A 19,662-nucleotide genomic window follows, 5' to 3' on the forward strand; every position below is an offset into this window, starting at 1 on the left:
ATACTACGTAGCAATTCGAATTGTATTTGCAGGTAGGACCTGTTGCCAAGATTCTGAAGTAGGTCATTTGCTTGTTACCCTCTCTCCCCTTGTCTTTCTCTCTTTCCCCTTCTTTCCTCCCTCCCTCCCTCCTACCTTCCTTATTTAAGATTTTATTCATTTGAGAGAGAGAGAGCATGAGTGGTGGGAGAGTGGCAAAGGGAGAGGGAGAAGCAGACTCCCCACTGAGCAGGGAACCTGACCTGGGCCTCCATTCCAGGACCTGAGATAAAGGCAGATGCTTAACCAAGTGAGCCACCCAGGTATCCCTCCCCTTGTTCTTCAATTGAAAAATTAGACATGAAGAGAGAATTACCTTGTCCATGGCCACATAGTAGGCTGGTATCATACCTTTTTTTTTTTTTAAGATTTTATTTTATTATTTTTAAAAGATTTTATTTATTTATTTGACCGACAGAAATCACAAGTAGGCAGAGAGGCAGGCAGGGAGAGAGAGAGGAGGAAGCAGGCTCCCTGCTGAGCAGAGAGCCTGGTGCGGGGCTCGATCCCAGGACCCTGGGATCATGATCTGAGCCAAAGGCAGGGGCTTTAACCCACTGAGCTACCCAGGCGCCCCAAGATTTTATTTTTTTATGACAGAGAAAGAGCGAGAAGCGAGGGAGAAGCAGGCTCCCCGCTGAGCAGGGAGCCCATATGGGGCTCAATCCCAGGGCACTGGGATCATGACCTGAGCCAAAGGCAGACGTTTAATGACTGAACCACCCAGGTGCCCCAGTATCACACCTTTTAAAGCAAACCTTATTTTTGCATTCCTTGTATTTCTTAGCACAGATATTAAAAAGTAGTTAATAAATATGTAGTAGTTTAATAAATACATCTTTTTAAAAAAAGATTTTATTTATTTATTTGAGATCCTAAGTAGGCAGAGAGGCAGGCACCTAGGTGCCCCTAATAAATACTTCTTAATTGGGGCACCTGGGTGACTCCATCAGTTAAGCTGCTGTCTTCAGCCCAGGTCATGGCCCCAGGGTCCTGGGATCAAGCCCCGCATTGGGCACCTTGCTCAGTAGGAGTCTGCTTCTCTCTCTCTCTGCTTGCCATTCCCCCTGCTTGTTCTCTCTCTCTCCTTCTCTCTCACTCTCTGTCAAATAAATAAAATCTTTAAAAAAAAGTAAAATAAATACATCTTAATGGGGCACCTGGGTGGCTCACCCAGCTAAGCATCTGTTTTTGGCTCATGTCGTGATCCTGGGGTCCTGGGATAGAGCCCCTGCATCACATTGGGCTTCCTGCTTAGCCAGGAATCTGCTTCTCCCTCTCCTTCAGGCTGCCACTTTCCCTGCTTATGCTCATTTTCTTTGTCAAATAAATAAGTACAGTCTTTAAATACATACATACATACATACATACATACATCTTAACTGTGGGTTGATTAGTTGATCAATTAAGTTTCAGAATTCTCATCGAGTTGGTCACATTTTGGACCAACATGTGGGAAAAGTTTATGGGTGGAAGGGACCAGATAGCCATGCAGAAAGTGTTTAGCGATTGAGAATATACATGCAAAAAAATCCCATTGTATGGGTGCCTGGGTGTCTCAGTGGGTTAAAGCCTCTGCCTTTGGCTCAGGTCATGATCCCAGGGTCCTGGGATCAAGCCCTGCATCGGGCTCTCTGCTTGGCAGGGAGCCTGCTTCCCTTCCTCTCTCTCTGCCTGCCTCTCTGCCTACTTGTGATCTCTGTCTGTCAAATAAATAAATAAAAAAAATCTTAAAAAAAAAAAATCCCAATGTCGTGGTGCTTGGCTGGCTCAGTCGGTGAAGTGTGTAACTTTTGGTCCCAGGGTTATGAGTTCGAGCTCCACATTGGGTGTAACGATTACTTAAAAAAATAAAAAGTCTTGGGGTGCCTGGGTGGCTCAGTCAGTTAAGCATCCGAATCTTGATATCAGGGTCATGAGTTCAAGCCCTGTGTTGGGCTTCATGCTGGGTGTGGAGCCTACTTAAGAGAAAGAAAGAGGGGCGCCTGGGTGGCTCAGTGGATTAAAAGCCTCTGCCTTCGGCTCAGGTCATGATCCCAGGGTCCTGGGATCGAGCCCAGCATCAGGCTTTCTGCTCAGCAGGGAGCCTGCTTCCTCCTCTATCTCTCTGCCTGCCTCTCTGCCTACTTGTGATCTCTGTCTGTCAAATAAATAAATGAAATCTTAAAAAAAAAAAAAGAAAGGAAGCTGAAAAAATAAAAAGTCTTAAAAAAATCCTGATGTAAATCCTATTCAAAAACTGAAGAAACAGAAGAGTAGTTTGGCTAGAGTAGAAACTGGTTATAAATGTAAAGAGAAATAGTTGAAAGGGGACAGAAGGACATGGGTTAATCAAGAGATAGGGACAATTCTAAAAACAGGCATCTTGCCAGCTTGGGATCAGACAGTGAAAATGAAAATTTCCTACTCCTCCCCCCTCAATATGAGGTCCTCCACCCCTCCCCCAGCAACCACTATCCAGAGGGTCTATTAGTGACTCTGGGCACTAGTGTCTGGTTTTTGGGCTGCCATGTGAAACATGAAGAGGTCCTGTGGGGTCAGTCAGTGCAAAGAACAGTTGGCCTTTTGATTTGTTAAATTCTTCTTAATGGCTTTGCTGCTTTCAAATAGTATTGCTAATTCCAAAGCCAAAACCATTTTCTGATGGTTTTTCTGTATCCAGTTGGCTTGTTGGGACCCAAAACAGCAGCTGCGGTTGCTGTACCATCATGCACCTTATGCAATATCCCTTCTAGGGTCCCATTCACCTTCTTTTATCTTAAAAAAAAAAAAAAAAAAAAAAGGCAAAAAAACCCAAACTGCAGGGTTTTTTGCTTTGGGGCCAGTAATTTGCATTCCATTTGGGTGCCTTGGTCTCCCCCCTCATTTTTTCTTCATGCATCCCTGTGCTAAGCCCTTCTGTCTGAATCTGGCTCTGGCTGGTGGCTTCATTGCATAGTATGAATTTTAACTATTTCTGCTTTCAGACGTGTTTTCTATCTTTTATCTTTCCTTGCTCCCTGTAGGAAACATTGGATTCAGACTTGCTTGAGGAAAGGATGATATTTTTTTCTTGCTTGTTTGTTGTTTCCATAAATATGTTCCCTAATAACTAAATTTTCTTTATTTTCTTTGTCAAACAGGCAACCAAGCAGTTTCTTGAAGAGATTAACAAGTGGACAGTTCAGTACAATGTTTCCCCCCTCTCTTGGAATGTGGCTGTCAAGTTCCTCATGGCCCGGAAGTTTGATGTGCTACGTGCCATAGAGTTGTTCCACTCCTACAGAGTACGTAGCTTGCGGGGAGGTACCAGCACTGTGGCAGTTGGGCTCTCTATGTTGCTGTTTTCTGTGCCACACACTTCACGAAGTGGTTCTCTGGGTCTTCTCCCCACTCTCAGAAAAAAAAAGCAGGTCAGTATTTAGGCCCCTATCTTAAAGTCAGAAAATCCTAAAGAGATATAGAATATCTCTAAATTGAAAAAGGAGGATAAGGTATGCCAGGATTAGTTCAAGACTAAAAGCTCACTTACGCCTATCTTGTGGGTCATCTCCTACAATATTAACTCATGTTTTCAACAGATGTTTATTATATATGTACTATGTTCCAGGTGCAGAGATTATTATTTAGAAAGAAAAAGTAGACACAGTTATAGAAAGTTATGATAGTGCACTACTTGGTTGTGTGGATGCACATTTACTTAGAAGGGTCAAAGAAGCCTTCTTGAAGGAATTTATTTCTAAATTAAGATCTGAAGAATGGAGTAAGAATTGGACAGATAGGGGAATATGGCAGAGAGAATAGCAGGTTAGATTCCTAGTTGACAGTAGAGAAATTGAGCTGAGCAGAAATGCTCATTGGTAGAGGGGACATGTCAAGAGATTGAGCAGCGTAAGTAAACAAGGCCTGATCATAGAGTATCTGGCTTTCTTTTCTTTTTTAAAGGCAGAGAAATTCAATGAAGGTTAAATACAGCAGAATAAGTTGATCAGATTTGCGTTCTGGAACTATTTTCTCAATGTGCCTTAGAGAATGGATCAGAAGGGCTCTACTGGAAACAGACCAATAGAAGGCCATTGTATTTACAGGGAGCGAAACGATTTTGGTGTCCTTAAGTGTAGTGTCAGCGGAGATAGAGGAAAAAATGGGAAGATCCTAGAAATGAAATTGGTAAAACAGGATTGCTCAAACTGATGTGTAAGGAAAGAAGAGTCAAGTGTCCCAGGTCTTTAACTTTGGTGGCAGGATAAATGGTAGTAGCATTCACTAATTTTAGTGGACACTGAATAATGCAGGTGTGTGGGGAGACAGGGTCATGAGTTCGGTTTGGTCATGTTAAGTCTGAAGTGTCATTGGTATACCCAAATAGACATGTTCTCCAAGAAGTTGGAATGGGATTCAGAAAAGAAATCTGGACCAGAAGTAGAGATTTTGAGTGACCAAAGTAGAGCTGAATATTGGAGCCATGAGAAAAGGTGAGGTCATTCCAGGAAAGTGTGAGGAGAAGATATGTAGGGCTGAATATCACTTCAGACTTTTTGCTATCTTTGGTTCAGTATTATCTTAAAAGTTGAGCTTGAGTGCTTTAGATAGGGCATGTACTCTCCTGTAATCCTAATACAAGTACTGTCTTCACTTGCTGCCCTGCCTCTGAAGGCATTTGAATTTGATTTTAGGGATGGATTGGGCAAGAATATAAACAAAGACCTAGTGTGTTCCATTCACCAATGTGTTCCTTGCACTTACCTCAGTGCCTGGCACATAGTAATTCTACAGATATTTGCAGAATAAATGAATGAACTAGTGAATGAACTGAGTGAGTAAATGAATGCAAATGAACAAAAAACCCCACAGGGGGCACCGAGGTGGCTCACTGGGTTAAGTGTCCAACTCAGGTCATGATCTCAAGCCCCATGTCACTCCCTGTCCCTCCTGCGTCACTCTCTCTTTTAAAAAAAAAAGGAGACTTAGCAACAGTAGTTGAAGAAATAGGAGAACTGAGAGAGTATTTTCTGTCTCTGATAGAGACTGTCTCAGGGGAAAGGGAAGGTGAGCAGTCAACCTTGTCATGTAAAAGGGCAGCTGAAATGCCCGCTAGGTTCACTGACAGGAAGAAAGGTCCTGGCCATGGAGCGGCAGCTCTCAGTGCAGTAGTTAGATTGGGGACAATGAGAGTGTAGCAGACTGAGTATAAGGAAACTGAGGATGAGCTTAAAGAATCTTGCTGTGGAGATAAGAAAAATGAGGTCATGGTAGGTCTTGGAGAACCTATCGAGGGGACTGATGGTGAGGATGTGTGAGGATGTCTGTTTCCAGACATTTTTGGAGTGCCTATTTAATATCTTGCTGCATTTTCACTGCTGATGTATGTTTAAGAACTTTGACCCTGCATTCTAACAATACATTTTAGTTGGTCTTTGGGGTTAGGATCGGCACTAATTTATTTATTTATTTAAAAAGATTTTATTTATTTATTTGACAGAGATCACAGTAGGCAGAGAGGCAGGTGGGGCGGGGGGAGGGGGGAAACAGGCTCCCTGAGAGCCGGATGTGGGGCTGGATCTCAGGACTCTGGGATCATGACCTGAGCCGAAGGCAGAGGCTTAACCCCCTGAGCCACCCAGCCGCCCCAGGATTGGCACTAATTTAAAGGAAAATATCATACATAAGAGGCTGATAAGGTGGCATTGGAGGAAAATTCAGATAACACTCAGTTGGCCTAAAGGGTGTTACAAAGGAATTTGTGAGTCAATTAGTTGACTTCTAAAGTCCCTTATCTCTGAGATTTGATGTTTACATAAAGCTCTTCTGGATATATAGTATTTTCATATTAATTTATCTTGCTGTGCTTTATTCTTAGGAAACACGAAGGAAGGAAGGCATTGTGAAGCTGAAACCTCATGAGGAACCTCTCCGTTCTGAGATCCTTAGTGGGAAATTCACCATCTTAGTGAGTCTTTATGAACCTTTCTTGTAGTGTCTCATTACTTCCTTTTGTAGCTGTTGTCCTCTTTGGATTTTGTTCTAGATACCTTTTCCTGAGTCTGAAAGTCTCAACATTCAGCAGCAAACATGAAGCAGCTGTGCAGTTTGCACAAAATAATCCTAGTGACAAGTGAAATTATTGAGAATCATTTGTACAGTAGGTCAAGCAGTCTTTCTTCATTGGTCCATTACAGTTAGTTGAGGTCTTTGGGTGGGTACACAGTGGTTCAGAGGCCCATCCTTACTGGATTCAAGCTCTCTCCACCTAGAGATCACAGCCTTTTGAATAATTATACAATGGTACTTTTAAGGCAGAACATGGAAACCATGGTTGTATTCTATGGTTTTCCCCTGATATGTGTTTCTTTTTGCTGTCCTATTGGGGAAATTAGCTAGGCAGCCAGTGTAGACCATCCTTTAATCTCTCTGCCATTGACAAATTAAGGGAATATAGTTTTTCCCTATCACACAAGTAAGATCCAGGGGCTGCTAAGAATCAGGCATGGGATGAAATAAATATTCTTCTCTTCCTGGAGTAACTGATGCAAGTCAGAGAAGTATTGCCAGCATCTCTTCTCTTCATATGAAATTTTTGACTAGGATATAAGAAGCCTAAGTGATTGTTGTGATTTTCTATTTAGTTTCTAAATATTTCTCATTTTATTTGCTTCTAGAATGTTCGGGACCCAACAGGAGCCTCCATTGCCCTCTTCACTGCCAGATTGCATCACCCCCACAAGTCAGTCCAACATGTGGTACTTCAGGCTCTGTTTTACTTGCTAGACAGAGCTGTGGATAGGTGAGCATGAAGATTATCTTTTAGTTGATCCGTATCCAGATGGGGCAGTGATAGTCCTTGACTAAGTTGATTAAGTCAATAGTACCTTCACTGTGCTCCTAGAATGTGCCCTGGGAAAGGCTGTAAATGGAAAACATTCCATGTCCTTAAGGGCTTGGCATGTTTCCAGGTACTATCCAGATTGAGGGTATTCTTTGTATTTTTACCTGCTTGCCTCTATTTTAGGATTATAAAAGCTGAGAAAGCCAACTAACTAGTTATCCTCTTTGTGAGAATTACTTATTGAGAGAATGTGAAGGGGAAATGACTTGTGTTGACCTGCTACTCATTTGCTCTGAATGTTGATTTTCTTTTCTTTCTTTCTCTTTTTTTTTTTTTTTTTTGAATATTGATTTTCAAAACAATCTGGGCCCTCACTTTCTTTGTAAAACAGGAATAATGCCATTTAGCTCAGGATTTTGAGACTCAGTATTCAGGAGAGAAGAATCCAAAAGTACAAAGTTAAGCAAAATCATCTTTATGAACAGGTTCAGGAGCAAAAAGAATCAGCTCAGGTCATTTCTCCTTCCCTTTCCAAGGTCATTGGTAATTTGACTATTTTAGGCAAAGAAACCGAAGCCCCAAGAAGTTAGGTGACTCAGTTACTGTCATCACATCTCATCGCAGTCGGGTTAGGGCTAGGTTCCTAGTTTCTTTGCTCTTGGCCAGAGCTAATTGTACCCTACTATGTTGTCCTTTTGCTGTACTTCTTTTTTTCCCTGGTGAATGCCATTTGCAGTTTATCGTTGTGCTGGATGTCATTGGCTAATCCTCTGGGCTAGAAGTGATGTATTGAGGGCTGAAACCTAAGATAGTGAAAGACATCTATGCACAACTTCAGTCACACCGTGGACTTAGAGGATGCGGACAGCCAAATGGTTGTCTGAAGTGGGCCTCTCTCTCTGATTCACTTATTACTGCCTTGTTGATGTTACTTCCATAGTATTTAGCTTCTGTTTGTGTGCTAACCACACAGCACTATTCTGAAAAAGAGAAGTTTACTAAGGTAAGGAGAGAGGACCAGTGGTTTCAGAGTCACTGTACTGCCCAGTCAGAAGTGTGAAATTTCTCAATTCTTTCCTGTGATTGGTCTTCAGGCGTAATTTCCAGAACATAGGTTCCTTTGAAATGCTTTAGCTCAGGAGAAATAAATGAAAGACTCCTTTATCAGAAAATTCACTGGCCTTCCTTCATGGGCAGCTTACAGTCAGAGCACTCCTGTAGGCCTGGCAGTGGCCAAAGTTTGCTCTTTCTAATCCGCATGATCCCACAGGAAGACCACACAGGTAAACATACTTAAAACTGTTTTCATGATGTCCACCCTTTTCTTAAAAACCCTTAGTGACTCCTCATTATTCAGAAGGTGTATATAAGTAAATAAAAGCGAAACATTTTCTCCAAGCAAAATATTCTCACTAGTGAGTAGAAATTCTTTTTTTTCTATGTTAACTTTCACTGAGAGCATGAGTAGCTGGGAAGGGGCAGAGGGAGAAGCACACTCCCCGCTGAGCAGGGAGCCCCACACAGGGCTCCATCTTAGGACCCTGAGATCATGACCTGAGCCAAAGGCAGATGCTTAACTGACTAAGCCACCCAGGTGCCCCAACCTGGTTATTGGTTATTAATAATACCAATTATTTTGTATTGAATTTTACACAGGTTTATGATATAATTTATCTTATACTATTGTTTTCTATGTTTACCACTAGATTGTAAGCTTTTTAAGGGCAGGGAACCTTCTTTTTCATATTATATAATAGAAAATCCTCAGATCTCTATGGGTGGCATGGAAATGGTATCATAAACTTCCACACATCATCTGTCTTCAGAGTGATCTATAACCAATCTTGTTTCATTGATAGTCTTTCACCATACCCTACCCTCTATTATTTTGAAACAAGTGTCAGGGACTGTGGTTTAAACATCTTGGTGTTCCCAGGTAACATCCAGCTCAGGAAATCAAACTCAGTAGGAAAACAATTATTCTTGGTAAGGAATTAGCTGTCATTGTAAACCTCATATTCTGTACCCAGAAAAACAAAGATCCTACCACATCTGTATTTATTTCATGTGCCTTTACAGGATGAGCAATTTTTAGGAATATAGAATCTGCATCATTACTAACCATAGCCTCTTTTTATTAAATTCTGTTTCCCTTGGCACTGACTTCTTTTTGTTTCAGTCCTCTGCCATAGGCTGGTGCTGTGAGGGGAAAATCTATAGTTTTTAGAATTTGGCCCTTGATGACCGTGTGGAGAAATGGGAAGCCTCTAGACCTGGATAGTCTACTCAGTAATTGTGCTACTCTCGTAACACCATCTTTGATCTTGGTGAATCATAGTCTCTCTGGAATCATGAAAAAAGGAGTCAAGATTTACTATTAACTATAACCTGTCCAGATCATTTGAAACTCAGAAACTGCTGGAAAACTTGCGTGTATCCCAGAATTAGAGATTTTTAAATTGCTACTTCATGGGTGGGTACTTCCACCATGCCAAAAATTTAGGATACAAAATAACATTGAGATCTCTGATTTCAGGATTCTTTTGTGCCAAAAAATTTTCCCATTTTAAGTAGGTAGGAAAGCTATTGCTATCATCTGTGAGTAAACCAAATGAAAAATTTATTCCTAATGATCTTTTAGGCATGCAGATTGAAATAGGTAAGGATCTGGCTTGGTGGAAGAGTACAACTTTGCGAAGTCTTTAGGCAGTAAGGAGATTCAACTGAGGAATACTTTTTTTTTTTTTTAAAGCTTTTATTTATTTGACAGAGCGAGACACAGCAAGAGAGGAAACACAAGCAAGGGGAGTGGGAGAGGGAGAAGCAGGCTTCCTGCTGAGCAGAGAGCCCCATGTGGGGCTTGATCCCAGGACCCTGGGATCATGACCTGAGCCAAAGGCAAACGCCTAATGACTGAGTCACCCAGGCACCCCATGACGAATACTTTTCATATCCTCACATGTTTTTTGTTTGTTTGTTTATTTTTGTTTTTAGAGAGAGCCCATGTGCATGCAGCCAGAGAGGGGCAGAGGGAGAGGGAGAGAGAATCTTAAGCAGGCTCGACACCCAGCAGGGAGCTCAACACAAGGCTAGATTTCATGACCCTGAGATATAACCTGAGCCAAAATCAAGAGTCAGATGCTTAACTGACTGAGCCACCCTGGTGCCCCTCTTCACATGCACTCAACCTCAGTGTGGTAATAAGCTCTTACTTTTCAGGATTCTCCCCCCACCCCCTTTTTTTAAAGATTTTATTAGTTTATTTGACAGAGAAAAGAGAGAACACAAGCAGGGGGAGCAGCAGACAGAGGAAGAGGCAGGCAGAGAGAGAGGCACCCCCCCCCCCCCCCGATTTTGAGCAGTGAGCCTGATACGGGATTCCATCCCAGGACCCTGGGATCAGGACCTGAGCCTAAGACAGACAATTAACCGACTGAGCCAGCCAGGCTTCCTCCAGATGCTTTCCTAAGACCATGTATGGGTTTCTCTTCCTCCAAGTCCTAAGAGTTACATTCACCATCATTGAGCTTAGAATTTGTTTCATAGTTTGCCACAGGTCTGAAGTATTTTCTTAGCAGTGGGCTTCCAGTCCCTCTGAATTCTATTCAGTAACCATTTATCATGTACCTATTTGCAAGGATTGTGCTAGGGACTGTTGGGAGTAATAAGATGAGCAAAACACGTTTTTGCTCCCAGGAGAGAATCAGATGGCTATACAGAGTTGAAGTGCTTTGGGGCACCTGGGGGGCTCAGTTGGTTAAGTGTCTGACTTCGGGTCAGATCATGATCTCCCTCTCCCTTTGCCCCTCCCTGCACTTGTGTTCTTTCTGTCTCTGTCTCTCTCTCAAATAAATAAATAAATAAATAAATAAATTAATTAATTAATTAAATAAAATCTTTAAAACAACAAAAACAAAACAAAGTTTTGAAATGCTTTAAGAACCACAAGGAAATCCCACAGGAAGATTTATGGGGCTACAAGGGACTTAAGGATAGCAGTACATTTTGATCATGGTTATCAGGGGGGTCTTCATGGAAGAGGAAGCTTTTCAGTTGAAGATGAAATGTTAGGAAGTTTGGATAGGCAGATTCAGAAACCTGGGAGGAAACAGTTCAAATTTTGATAACCTAGATGTTCTGGAATATTCTCAATCTAGGAGTTTGGCACTTGATAAATACGCATCAGTAAGCATAATTCCAGTTCCAACATGTGAGGTTTTTGGCCACACCTCTAGTTAGTTCTCTGACACCAACTCTGTTTTACAGTCCAGCTCAATTCTGACACTGCCTGATAGATCCCACAGGTTAAAGGTTTTCAGTCCTATAAGACTAGTCCCATCCAACCCCAACTTCCACACACGGGAGGTGCCAGTAGCACCACAGGTGCAAGATGCCAGTAGCAAGTTCAGTTTGTCACCTGTGCCTTTTTTTTTTTTTAAAGATTTTATTTATCTGGCAGAGATCACAAGTAGGCAGAGAGGCAAGCAGAGAGAGAGAGAGAGAGAGAGAGGAGGAAGCAGGCTACCGCGGGGCAGAGAGCCCGATTCGAGGCTCAGTCCCAGGACTCCGGGATCATGACCTGAGCCAAAAGCAGAGGCTTTAACCCACTGAGCCACCCAGGTGCCCCTGTCACCTGTACTTTTTATCAACGGGCTATGTAGATTGAAGTTTCCCTACTTGGGTACAGTGAATTTACTACAGTGGCTCACAGAACTCAGAGAAACATTTTACTTACTAGGTTACCAATTTATTATAAAAGAACATAACTCAAAATAACTAGTGTTATGCCCGAGTTTTCGCGTCTGAGAGACCACCAAGGAGCCAAGCACCGATGCAGTCACACGAGGGTTTATTTGACAAGCTTAAGCTTGGGGCCAAGTATACCGGACACAGCCGAGGAGGACATAGCCGAGGAGGGACGTGGACCCCGAGCTTAGTTAAGGCAGGGGTATTTATGGGTTCCTGTTACTAAAGCAGGGTGAGGATTCCTGAAACCAAAACAGGGTGGGGGTTACTAAAGCAGGGTGGGGGAAAGTTCAGCCCTTGGGCACAGGGGTCTGAGATGGCTGCCGGAGCTAAGATGGCTGTACTTATGCTAAGGCTAAACCTGAGGTGGCATGGCCCTAATTTTCTCGGCCTCCACACTAGATGGAAGGGATGCATAAGAAAAGGTATGGTGAAAGAGCCGTAGAGCTTCCATGCCTTTTCTGAGAGGGCCCTCTTTCACTACATCCATCTGAGAGCTCCAAACCCTATCCTTTTGGGTTTTTATGGAGGCTTCATTACATGAGCATGATTGACTAAATCATTGGCCATTTGAGATTGAATTCAATCTCTAGTCCTTTTCTCTTTCCTGGAGGTGGGGGAGGGGAGACAGTGTGGGGTGAAAGTACCAATTCTCTGTAATCACAAGGTTGGTTCCCTTGGCAACCACCCTCTTCTTTCTGGGACCCAAGGGCATTCCAGTTGTTGTCTCATTAACATCACAAAAGACACCTTTGACTCTCTCTGCACTTAGGAAATTCCAAGAGTTTTAAAGGAGCTCAGTGCCACCAATCAGGTTGAAGACAAATATGTATTTTTTTTAATTGTAAAATCACAGTATCATAAGAAGTATAGCAGATACCAAAGATGAATCATCTTTTTGTAAGACCCCAGTGTTCAGGGAGAGAGTTATTTTGGTCCCTCATGTGTCCCATAACTCTGTTTTTGTGCCCTAGGCTTTCAACCTCTCTCATCCATCTTATTACTTATAAATGTTTTTGTTCAATGGTTGGTTTACAGCTTTGAAACTCAGAGGAACGGACTGGTGTTTATCTATGACATGTGTGGTTCTAATTATACCAACTTTGAGCTGGATCTTGGCAAGAAGGTTCTAAACCTGCTGAAGGTAAGACTGTGAGAGGGCCCCTCAAGTCTCCTTCACTGGTCAGGATACTTTATTCTTTGGGAGACTTAGGAATGATGTTTTAACTTCAGACATTATATTCAGTATAAAGGTCACCTGTAAATGATGACTAATATGTGCTTCCCCAGAATACAAAATGGTCTTAAAAGTGAAATGGGAGGAATTAAAAAAGGAAATGCACAGGAACATTCTGAGTCATAAAGGAGTGTTGCCCCTTTCCTGGAGTTGTGTAGAATAAGAATTAATGAAGGCCTAGGTATGTCCAGTGTCTGAAAAATGTCACCTAGTCAATGACTTTCAGACTTTTTGTCTCAATCTAGTCAAAAATAGGTTTTACATGTTTACATGTTGACTTCATACACAAAAGTATGTGTACACTAATCTATTATACATACATGTGGAGGTCTATATATAGATAAGTTCTTACTCTCTTATCCCAAACTCCCAGAAGTCCAGAGGTCTTTTGTAATCTTGTGAATTTTAAAAGATAATATATATACCACTTTATAATCAAACACATTAATATTTTTGCAATGAAATGTATTATTCATAATGAGTGGAGAAGAATAAAGGCTATGAATAGCCTATGGCATTTCAGGTCAGATTGTGCTGCTCCATTATTTTATTTTATTTTTTTTTTAAGATTTTATTTATTTATTTGACAGAGAGAGAGAGAGATCACAAGTAGGCAGAGAGAGGGGAAAGCAGGCTCCCTGCTGAGCAGAGAGCCCTATGCGGGGCTTGATCCTGAGATCATGACCTGAGCGGAAGGCAGAGGCTTAACCCACTGAGCCAGCCAGGCACCCATGCTCCATAAATTCTTGCCCTAAGCTTCAGAAGAAACTTCAGGTTTTCAGAGCTGTTTATATTTCAGTGTCCCAGGATGAAGATTTGTTGATGTTTACACAAAACAAAAAAGCTTCACAAAACAAGCTTTACCCCTTACTATTGCAGTCACTTTGATTTTTCTGTATCATATTTTTAAAAAGTTAGTTGTAAGCTACTAAATCAATTTGAGGACCCATTGAGTGCCAACTTGCAGTTTGAAAATCATTGATCTATGAGTCTATGCATGCTTTGTTCTAGGATCTAACTTGGCATTGCTGTGGAAGTAGATTTTTAGAAGTGCTATTAGAGCTTTATAACAGAGTATACAGAGGAGGTATTATTATTGTGTGTTGTTTTCTGGTAGTTCATTGGTCACTCATTGTATTACTAGAGTCACTATTATGGCATTTAGCTGTGATTCAGTTCTTTTTACTGCTAAGGATGATATATGATTTTTTTTCTTTACAAATACGGAGTAGTAGTACAGCCAGTGATTATAACTTGTCATTTTTCTTAACAGTTGTGTCTTCGTCATCCTTCTATGTCAGTACATATAGCTATTATTCATTTCTTTTCTCTCTCACTTTTTTTTTTTTTTTAAGTAAGCTCTACACCCAGCGTGGAGCTTGAACTCCCAACCCTGAGATCAAGGGCTGCGTCCTCTAGCAACTGAGCAGGCCAGGCACCCCTTTCCTCACTTTTTCTAATGGCAACAGAGTATTCTTTTTATGGATATATCAAGCAGAAAAAATGGAGTTCATGCTATTTTTTTGTGTTATTATAAAGGCTTCAGTGAGTATTGTTTTACATATTTTTGTCTATTTGACCAATCTTTTCTTCAGGATAAATTGCTATAAACAGATTTGTAGGGTCAAAGAGCTCACACATTTAAATTTTGGCAAATTTTGCCAAATAGCCCTCTAAAAACTTAGTTCAGATTTACACTCCCATCAACAGCCTTTTTCACCAGTCTTTTCAACATTGATTTGTTGTTTGGATTCTAATCATGTTCGTGTTTTTGTGGTGTTTCTCTTATTACTGATGAGCTTCAGCGTATTTTCATGTTTATTGCCAAGAGGTATTTACAAATTTTTTTCTTCTCATATACTTTACTCAGTGTTTTAAAAAGATTAAAAAAAAAAAAAGATTTTATTTATTTATTTGAGAGAGAGAGACAGAGAGAGCATGAAGGAGGAGAAGGTCAGAGGGAGAAGGAGACTCCCCATGGAGCTGGGAGCCTGATGCGGAACTCGATCCCGGGACTCCAGGATCATGACCTGAGCCGAAGGCAGTCGTCCAACCAACTGAGCCACCCAGGCGTCCCTTAAAAAGATTTTTAAATTTGTTTTAGAGAAGAGTGTGCACAAGAGCGAGTACACACAAGTTGGGGAGAAGGGCACAGGGAGAGGGAGAGACAGAATCTCAGAGGCCCCTCTGAGCACAGAGCCTGGGGCACCACCCTGAGATCATGACCTGAGCCAAAACCAACCTACTGAGCCATCCAGGCGCCCTGCATGTACTTTACCCAATTTTTTTTACCCATGTGTTTATTTCTTACTAATTTATAAGTTGTTATTAAAAAATACTAAGTATGTGTTACCAGCATTTTTTGTAGTTTCTTACTCAATTTTACAGTGTCTTTTCTCATACTGCTATGTTTTGATTATTTTTCATAATGATTTTCATATACTATATATGCTTTATTCAATAATATGTATCATATATAATATATAGTATTATAGATCAAATAATTTGCTTTCAAACAGCTATCTGGGCAACATTTACTACTACTACATTTTTTTTCCTACTCATTTGAGATAATACCTTTATATTACACTAAATTCCCCTATGGTAGGCATGTCTCTTCTGACACTCTATGCTATTGATCTAGCCCATCTAGACCAATGTAAGCATGGTTTTATTTATTATACTCCTAAAATTTAATATCATACGTCAAGCTTCCTGTCACACTGTTTTTTCTGAAAGTTGACTATATTTTTTGCGTTTTTATTCTTTTTACATGGACTTTTGTGTACTTTTAATTTTTTTTTTTAAGATTTTATTTGAGAGAGAGAGAACAAGTGAGAGAGAGCATGAGGTGTGGGGAGAAGCGAAGGGAGAGAGAGAAGCAGAGTCTCTACTGAGCAGGGAGCCCTTCGCTGGGCTGGATCCCAAAACCCCTGGAATCATAACCTGAGTTAGGGCAGATGCTTAGCCCACTGAGCTACCCAGGTGACCCTTATTTTATTTTTAAGTAATCTCTACACCCAACATGGGGTTTGAACTCACAACCCTGAGATCAAGGTCGCATGCTCAGGGATGCCTGGCTGGTTCGGTAGATGGGGGGGTGAGATTCTGTATCTTAGGGTTGTGAGTTTGAGTCCCATGTAGAATGTAGTGATTACTTAAAAAAAGGGGGGGGGGGAGTTGCATGCTCTACTAACTGAGCCAGCCAGACACCTCCTATTTCTTTTTTTTATTATAAAAGCAATTAAAAAGCAATTCAAGAAAAAGTCTCTGACCCTCTCCCTCAGATACCCCAGTGCCATTGCACCTTTGCCAAATTTTAAGTCTAAATCCAATGAGAAAAATAAATTTTTTAAAAAGATTTATTTATTTGAGAGAGAGAATGAGCTGGGGAGGGGCTGAGGATCATAACCTGAGCTGAAAACAAGAGTCTGACACTCAGCCTACTAAAGCCACCCTGGTGCTCCTTGTTATGTCTTTCAACAAAGTTTTTTTTTTTTTTTTTAAGTTTTTATTTATTTATTTGACAGAGATCACAAGAAGGCAGAGAGGCAGGCAGAGAGAGAGAGAGGAGGAAGCAGGCTCCCTGCCAAGCAGAGAGCCCGATATGGGGCTCAATCTCAGGACCCTGAGATCATGACCTGAGCCGAAGGCAGAGGCTTAACCTACTGAGCCACCCAGGCACCCCTCAACAAAGTTTTAAAGTTATTTTATCTATGTGTCTTATGTACTTTATTCCTAGGCTAAAAAAATATATTCAAGTATTAAAAACACAGAAGAGGGGCGCCTGGGTGGCTCAGTGGGTTAAGCCGCTGCCTTCGGCTCAGGTCATGATCTCAGGTCCTGGGATCGAGTCCCGCATCGGGCTCTCTGCTCGGCAGGGAGCCTGCTTCACTCTCTCTCTCTGCCTGCCTCTCTATCTACCTGTGATCTCTCTCTGTCAAATAAATAAATAAAATCTTAAAAAAAAAAAAATAAAAAAAAAATAAAAACACAGAAGACACCAAGGATAAATTATCTTTTTGTAATACTAGTAACTTACAGGGAGAAAAAGAGAGGGATAGAGATAGTGTATATGTATGTGTTCAAGTGTTACTATAAATCAGATGTTTTTACCATTATAATTTTATGCTGATTATTATTTATAGGGTGGCTAATTTTTTTCATAATTTATCTTTTATACTTAAAATACTGTTATAATCAGAAAAAATTTTCATCGTAGAAAATTTTCGACAGCTCACATCAAGATTTATATTATGCATAAATAAACACTGTTGACATTTTGGCATATGGCACTTCTAGATGTTCCTCAATATGATCTTAATTATGTTTGTTTAATTTCAGTATACAATAAACTCCAAAAAGTTTATTTTATGAATATTTATAATTGCTAAATAATAGAATATTCTGTATTTACTATAATTTGTTTAACCATTTCTGTGTTATTGGATATTTTTAACAATTTTTATAATAAACAGTTTTTCAACACTTTTATATTCATATCTTTTTTTCTTTAATGTTTTATTTATTTGAGAGAGAGAGCATGAGCAGAGGAGAGAGAAGCAGGCTTCAGGGAGCCAGACATGGGACTTGATCCCATGACCCTGGGATCATGACCTGAGCCAAAGGCAGATGGTTAACCAGCTGAGCCACCCAGGTGTCCCAGGATATAAATTTTTTTTTTAATGATTTTATTTATTTATTTGACAGAGATCACACATAGGCAGAGAGAGAGGAAGGGAAGCAGGCTCCCTGCCGAGCAGAGAGCCCGTTGCGGGGCTCGATGTGGGGCTCGATCTCAGGACCCTATCTCAGGACCCTGGGATCATGACCTGAGCGGAAGGCAGAGGCTTTAACCCACTGAACCACCTAGGCGCCCCCAGGATATAAATATTTTAAATAAGGTTGTAAAAAATAGGGGCGCCTGGGTGGCTCAGTGGGTTAAAGCCTCTGCCTTTCGCTCAGGTCATGATCCCAGGGTCCTGGGATCGAGCCCCGCATCGGGCTCTCTGCTTGGCAGGGAGCCTGCTTTCTCCTCTCTCTCTCTCTGCCTGCCTCTCTCCCTACTTGTGATCTCTATCTGTCAAATAAATAAATAAAATCTTTAAAAAAATAAAAAAATAAAAAATTGAAAGTAATAACAAAGTATTACAGAAAACAAAAGAGTAAAATTAACTTATAATTTTTTCAGAGATAAACTGTTGAACTTTTGATATAATTCTTATCTTTTTTCTTTGTGAAAGTATAAATTGTGTAATTATTTTTTTTAAGATTTTATTTATTTATTTGACAGAGAGAGATCACAAGTAGGCAAAGAGGCAGGCAGAGAGAGAGGGGGAAGCAGGCTCCCTGCTGAGCAGAGAGCCCAATGCAGGGCTCGATCCCAGGACCTTGAGATCATGACCTGAGCCGAAGGCACAGGCTTAACCCACTGAGCCACCCAGGCGCCCCTAAATTGTGTAATTTTTAGAACAAAATTAAGGTTATAGTTTTGGTCCTGTTTAGTTTATTGATTATATTATGAACATTTTCCGTAGTTGCAAAAAAGTCTTTGAAATTTTAATTTTAATGGTCGTATAATAATCTTATTATAGGATAATACAATTTTGTTAAGCCCTACCCCTTTTCAGACACATACATTCTTTCCAATTTTATCTATCTATCTATCTTAAAGATTTTACTTGACAGAGACACAGTGAGAGAGGGGACACAAGCAGGGGGAGAGGGAGAAGCAGGCTCTCCGCTGAGCAGGGAGGCTGACAGGGGGCTTGATCCTGGGACCCTGGGATCATGACCTCAGCCAAAGGCTGACGATTAATGACTGAGCCACCCAGGTACCCCTTCTTTCCAGTTTTAAAGTACTGTTTTTAACCATCAAAAAGAAAGGTGCAAGGGGCGCCTGGATGGCTCAGTGGGTTGGGGCCTCTGCCTTCAGCTTGGGTCATGGTCCCGGGGTCCTGGAATTGAGCCCCGCATCAGGCTCTCTGCTCGGCGGGGAGCCTGCTTCCTCCTCACTCTATGCCTGCTTCTCTGCCTACTTGTGATCTCTGTCAGGTAAATAAAATCTTTGGGGGAAAAAAAAGGTGCAATAAACATTTCTGTTCATAAATTTTTGTGTTTCTGGTTATTTCCTTAGGGTAGAATGTCAGAAGTGGAATTACTTGATCAGAGAATATGCACATTTTTAAGGATATATAATGCTAGATGCCTTCTAGAAGATGTAACTATTTCCCATCAACAGTATATGTGGATGCCATACAGTCATTTAAATGGAACAAGCCTGAGTGTGTAGTTCTTTGCTCTGAAGAAGTAGATATAATGGCTTCCATTTTTTATTTATCATTTTGTGGAGATTTAGGTATTTTTCCAGATTGCTTTTTTGACCTGGCAGGGGCCTTGGCTCTATAGGTCCTGAAATAAATTGTTGTGGTTGTTATTTAAAGGTTTTATTTGTTTATTTGAGAGAGAGAGAGAGCGTGAGCATGTGAGCACACGTGTGCGAGCACCCGGAGGGGCAGAGAGAGAGGGCTAGAGAGGATCTTAAGTCGACTCTGCACAAGTCGGCTTGGAGCCCAGAGTCCAATGTGGGGCTCCAACTCATGATCTGAGCTGAAACAGTAGGCGCTTAACCAACTGAGGCATCCAGGCATCCTGAAATTATTGTCTCTCAGACTTTAGTGAAGAGGAGTATGGGGGATTTTGTTCTGGATACTATATATTTTCCATGGGGTATGTTTGTGGACACCCCAAATCAGTGGAAGAGTAGCCGGAGAGTGACATGTCAAATTGAGAATCCGTCTTTTTTGAAAGAGAATAGGGAGAAAAATGGTAGAAG

General features: G+C 41.1%; 1 protein-coding gene across 1 annotated transcript in view; it reads left to right on the forward strand.

Annotated features, from left to right (window-relative positions):
- Nucleotides 1-19,662, forward strand: part of PTPN9 (protein tyrosine phosphatase non-receptor type 9) — an 87,625-nt gene that overhangs the window by 39,483 nt on the left and 28,480 nt on the right. Inside the window, exons 2-5 of the mRNA XM_046007676.1 lie at nucleotides 3,162-3,305; nucleotides 5,879-5,968; nucleotides 6,678-6,802; nucleotides 12,629-12,734. Coding sequence (XP_045863632.1) covers nucleotides 3,162-3,305; nucleotides 5,879-5,968; nucleotides 6,678-6,802; nucleotides 12,629-12,734 — 465 coding nt within the window. The remainder of the gene's footprint in view (nucleotides 1-3,161; nucleotides 3,306-5,878; nucleotides 5,969-6,677; nucleotides 6,803-12,628; nucleotides 12,735-19,662) is intronic.

The sequence above is a fragment of the Meles meles genome, chromosome 6 (assembly GCF_922984935.1).
Source record: "Meles meles chromosome 6, mMelMel3.1 paternal haplotype, whole genome shotgun sequence".
In the NCBI taxonomy this organism is placed as follows: Eukaryota; Metazoa; Chordata; class Mammalia; order Carnivora; family Mustelidae; genus Meles; species Meles meles.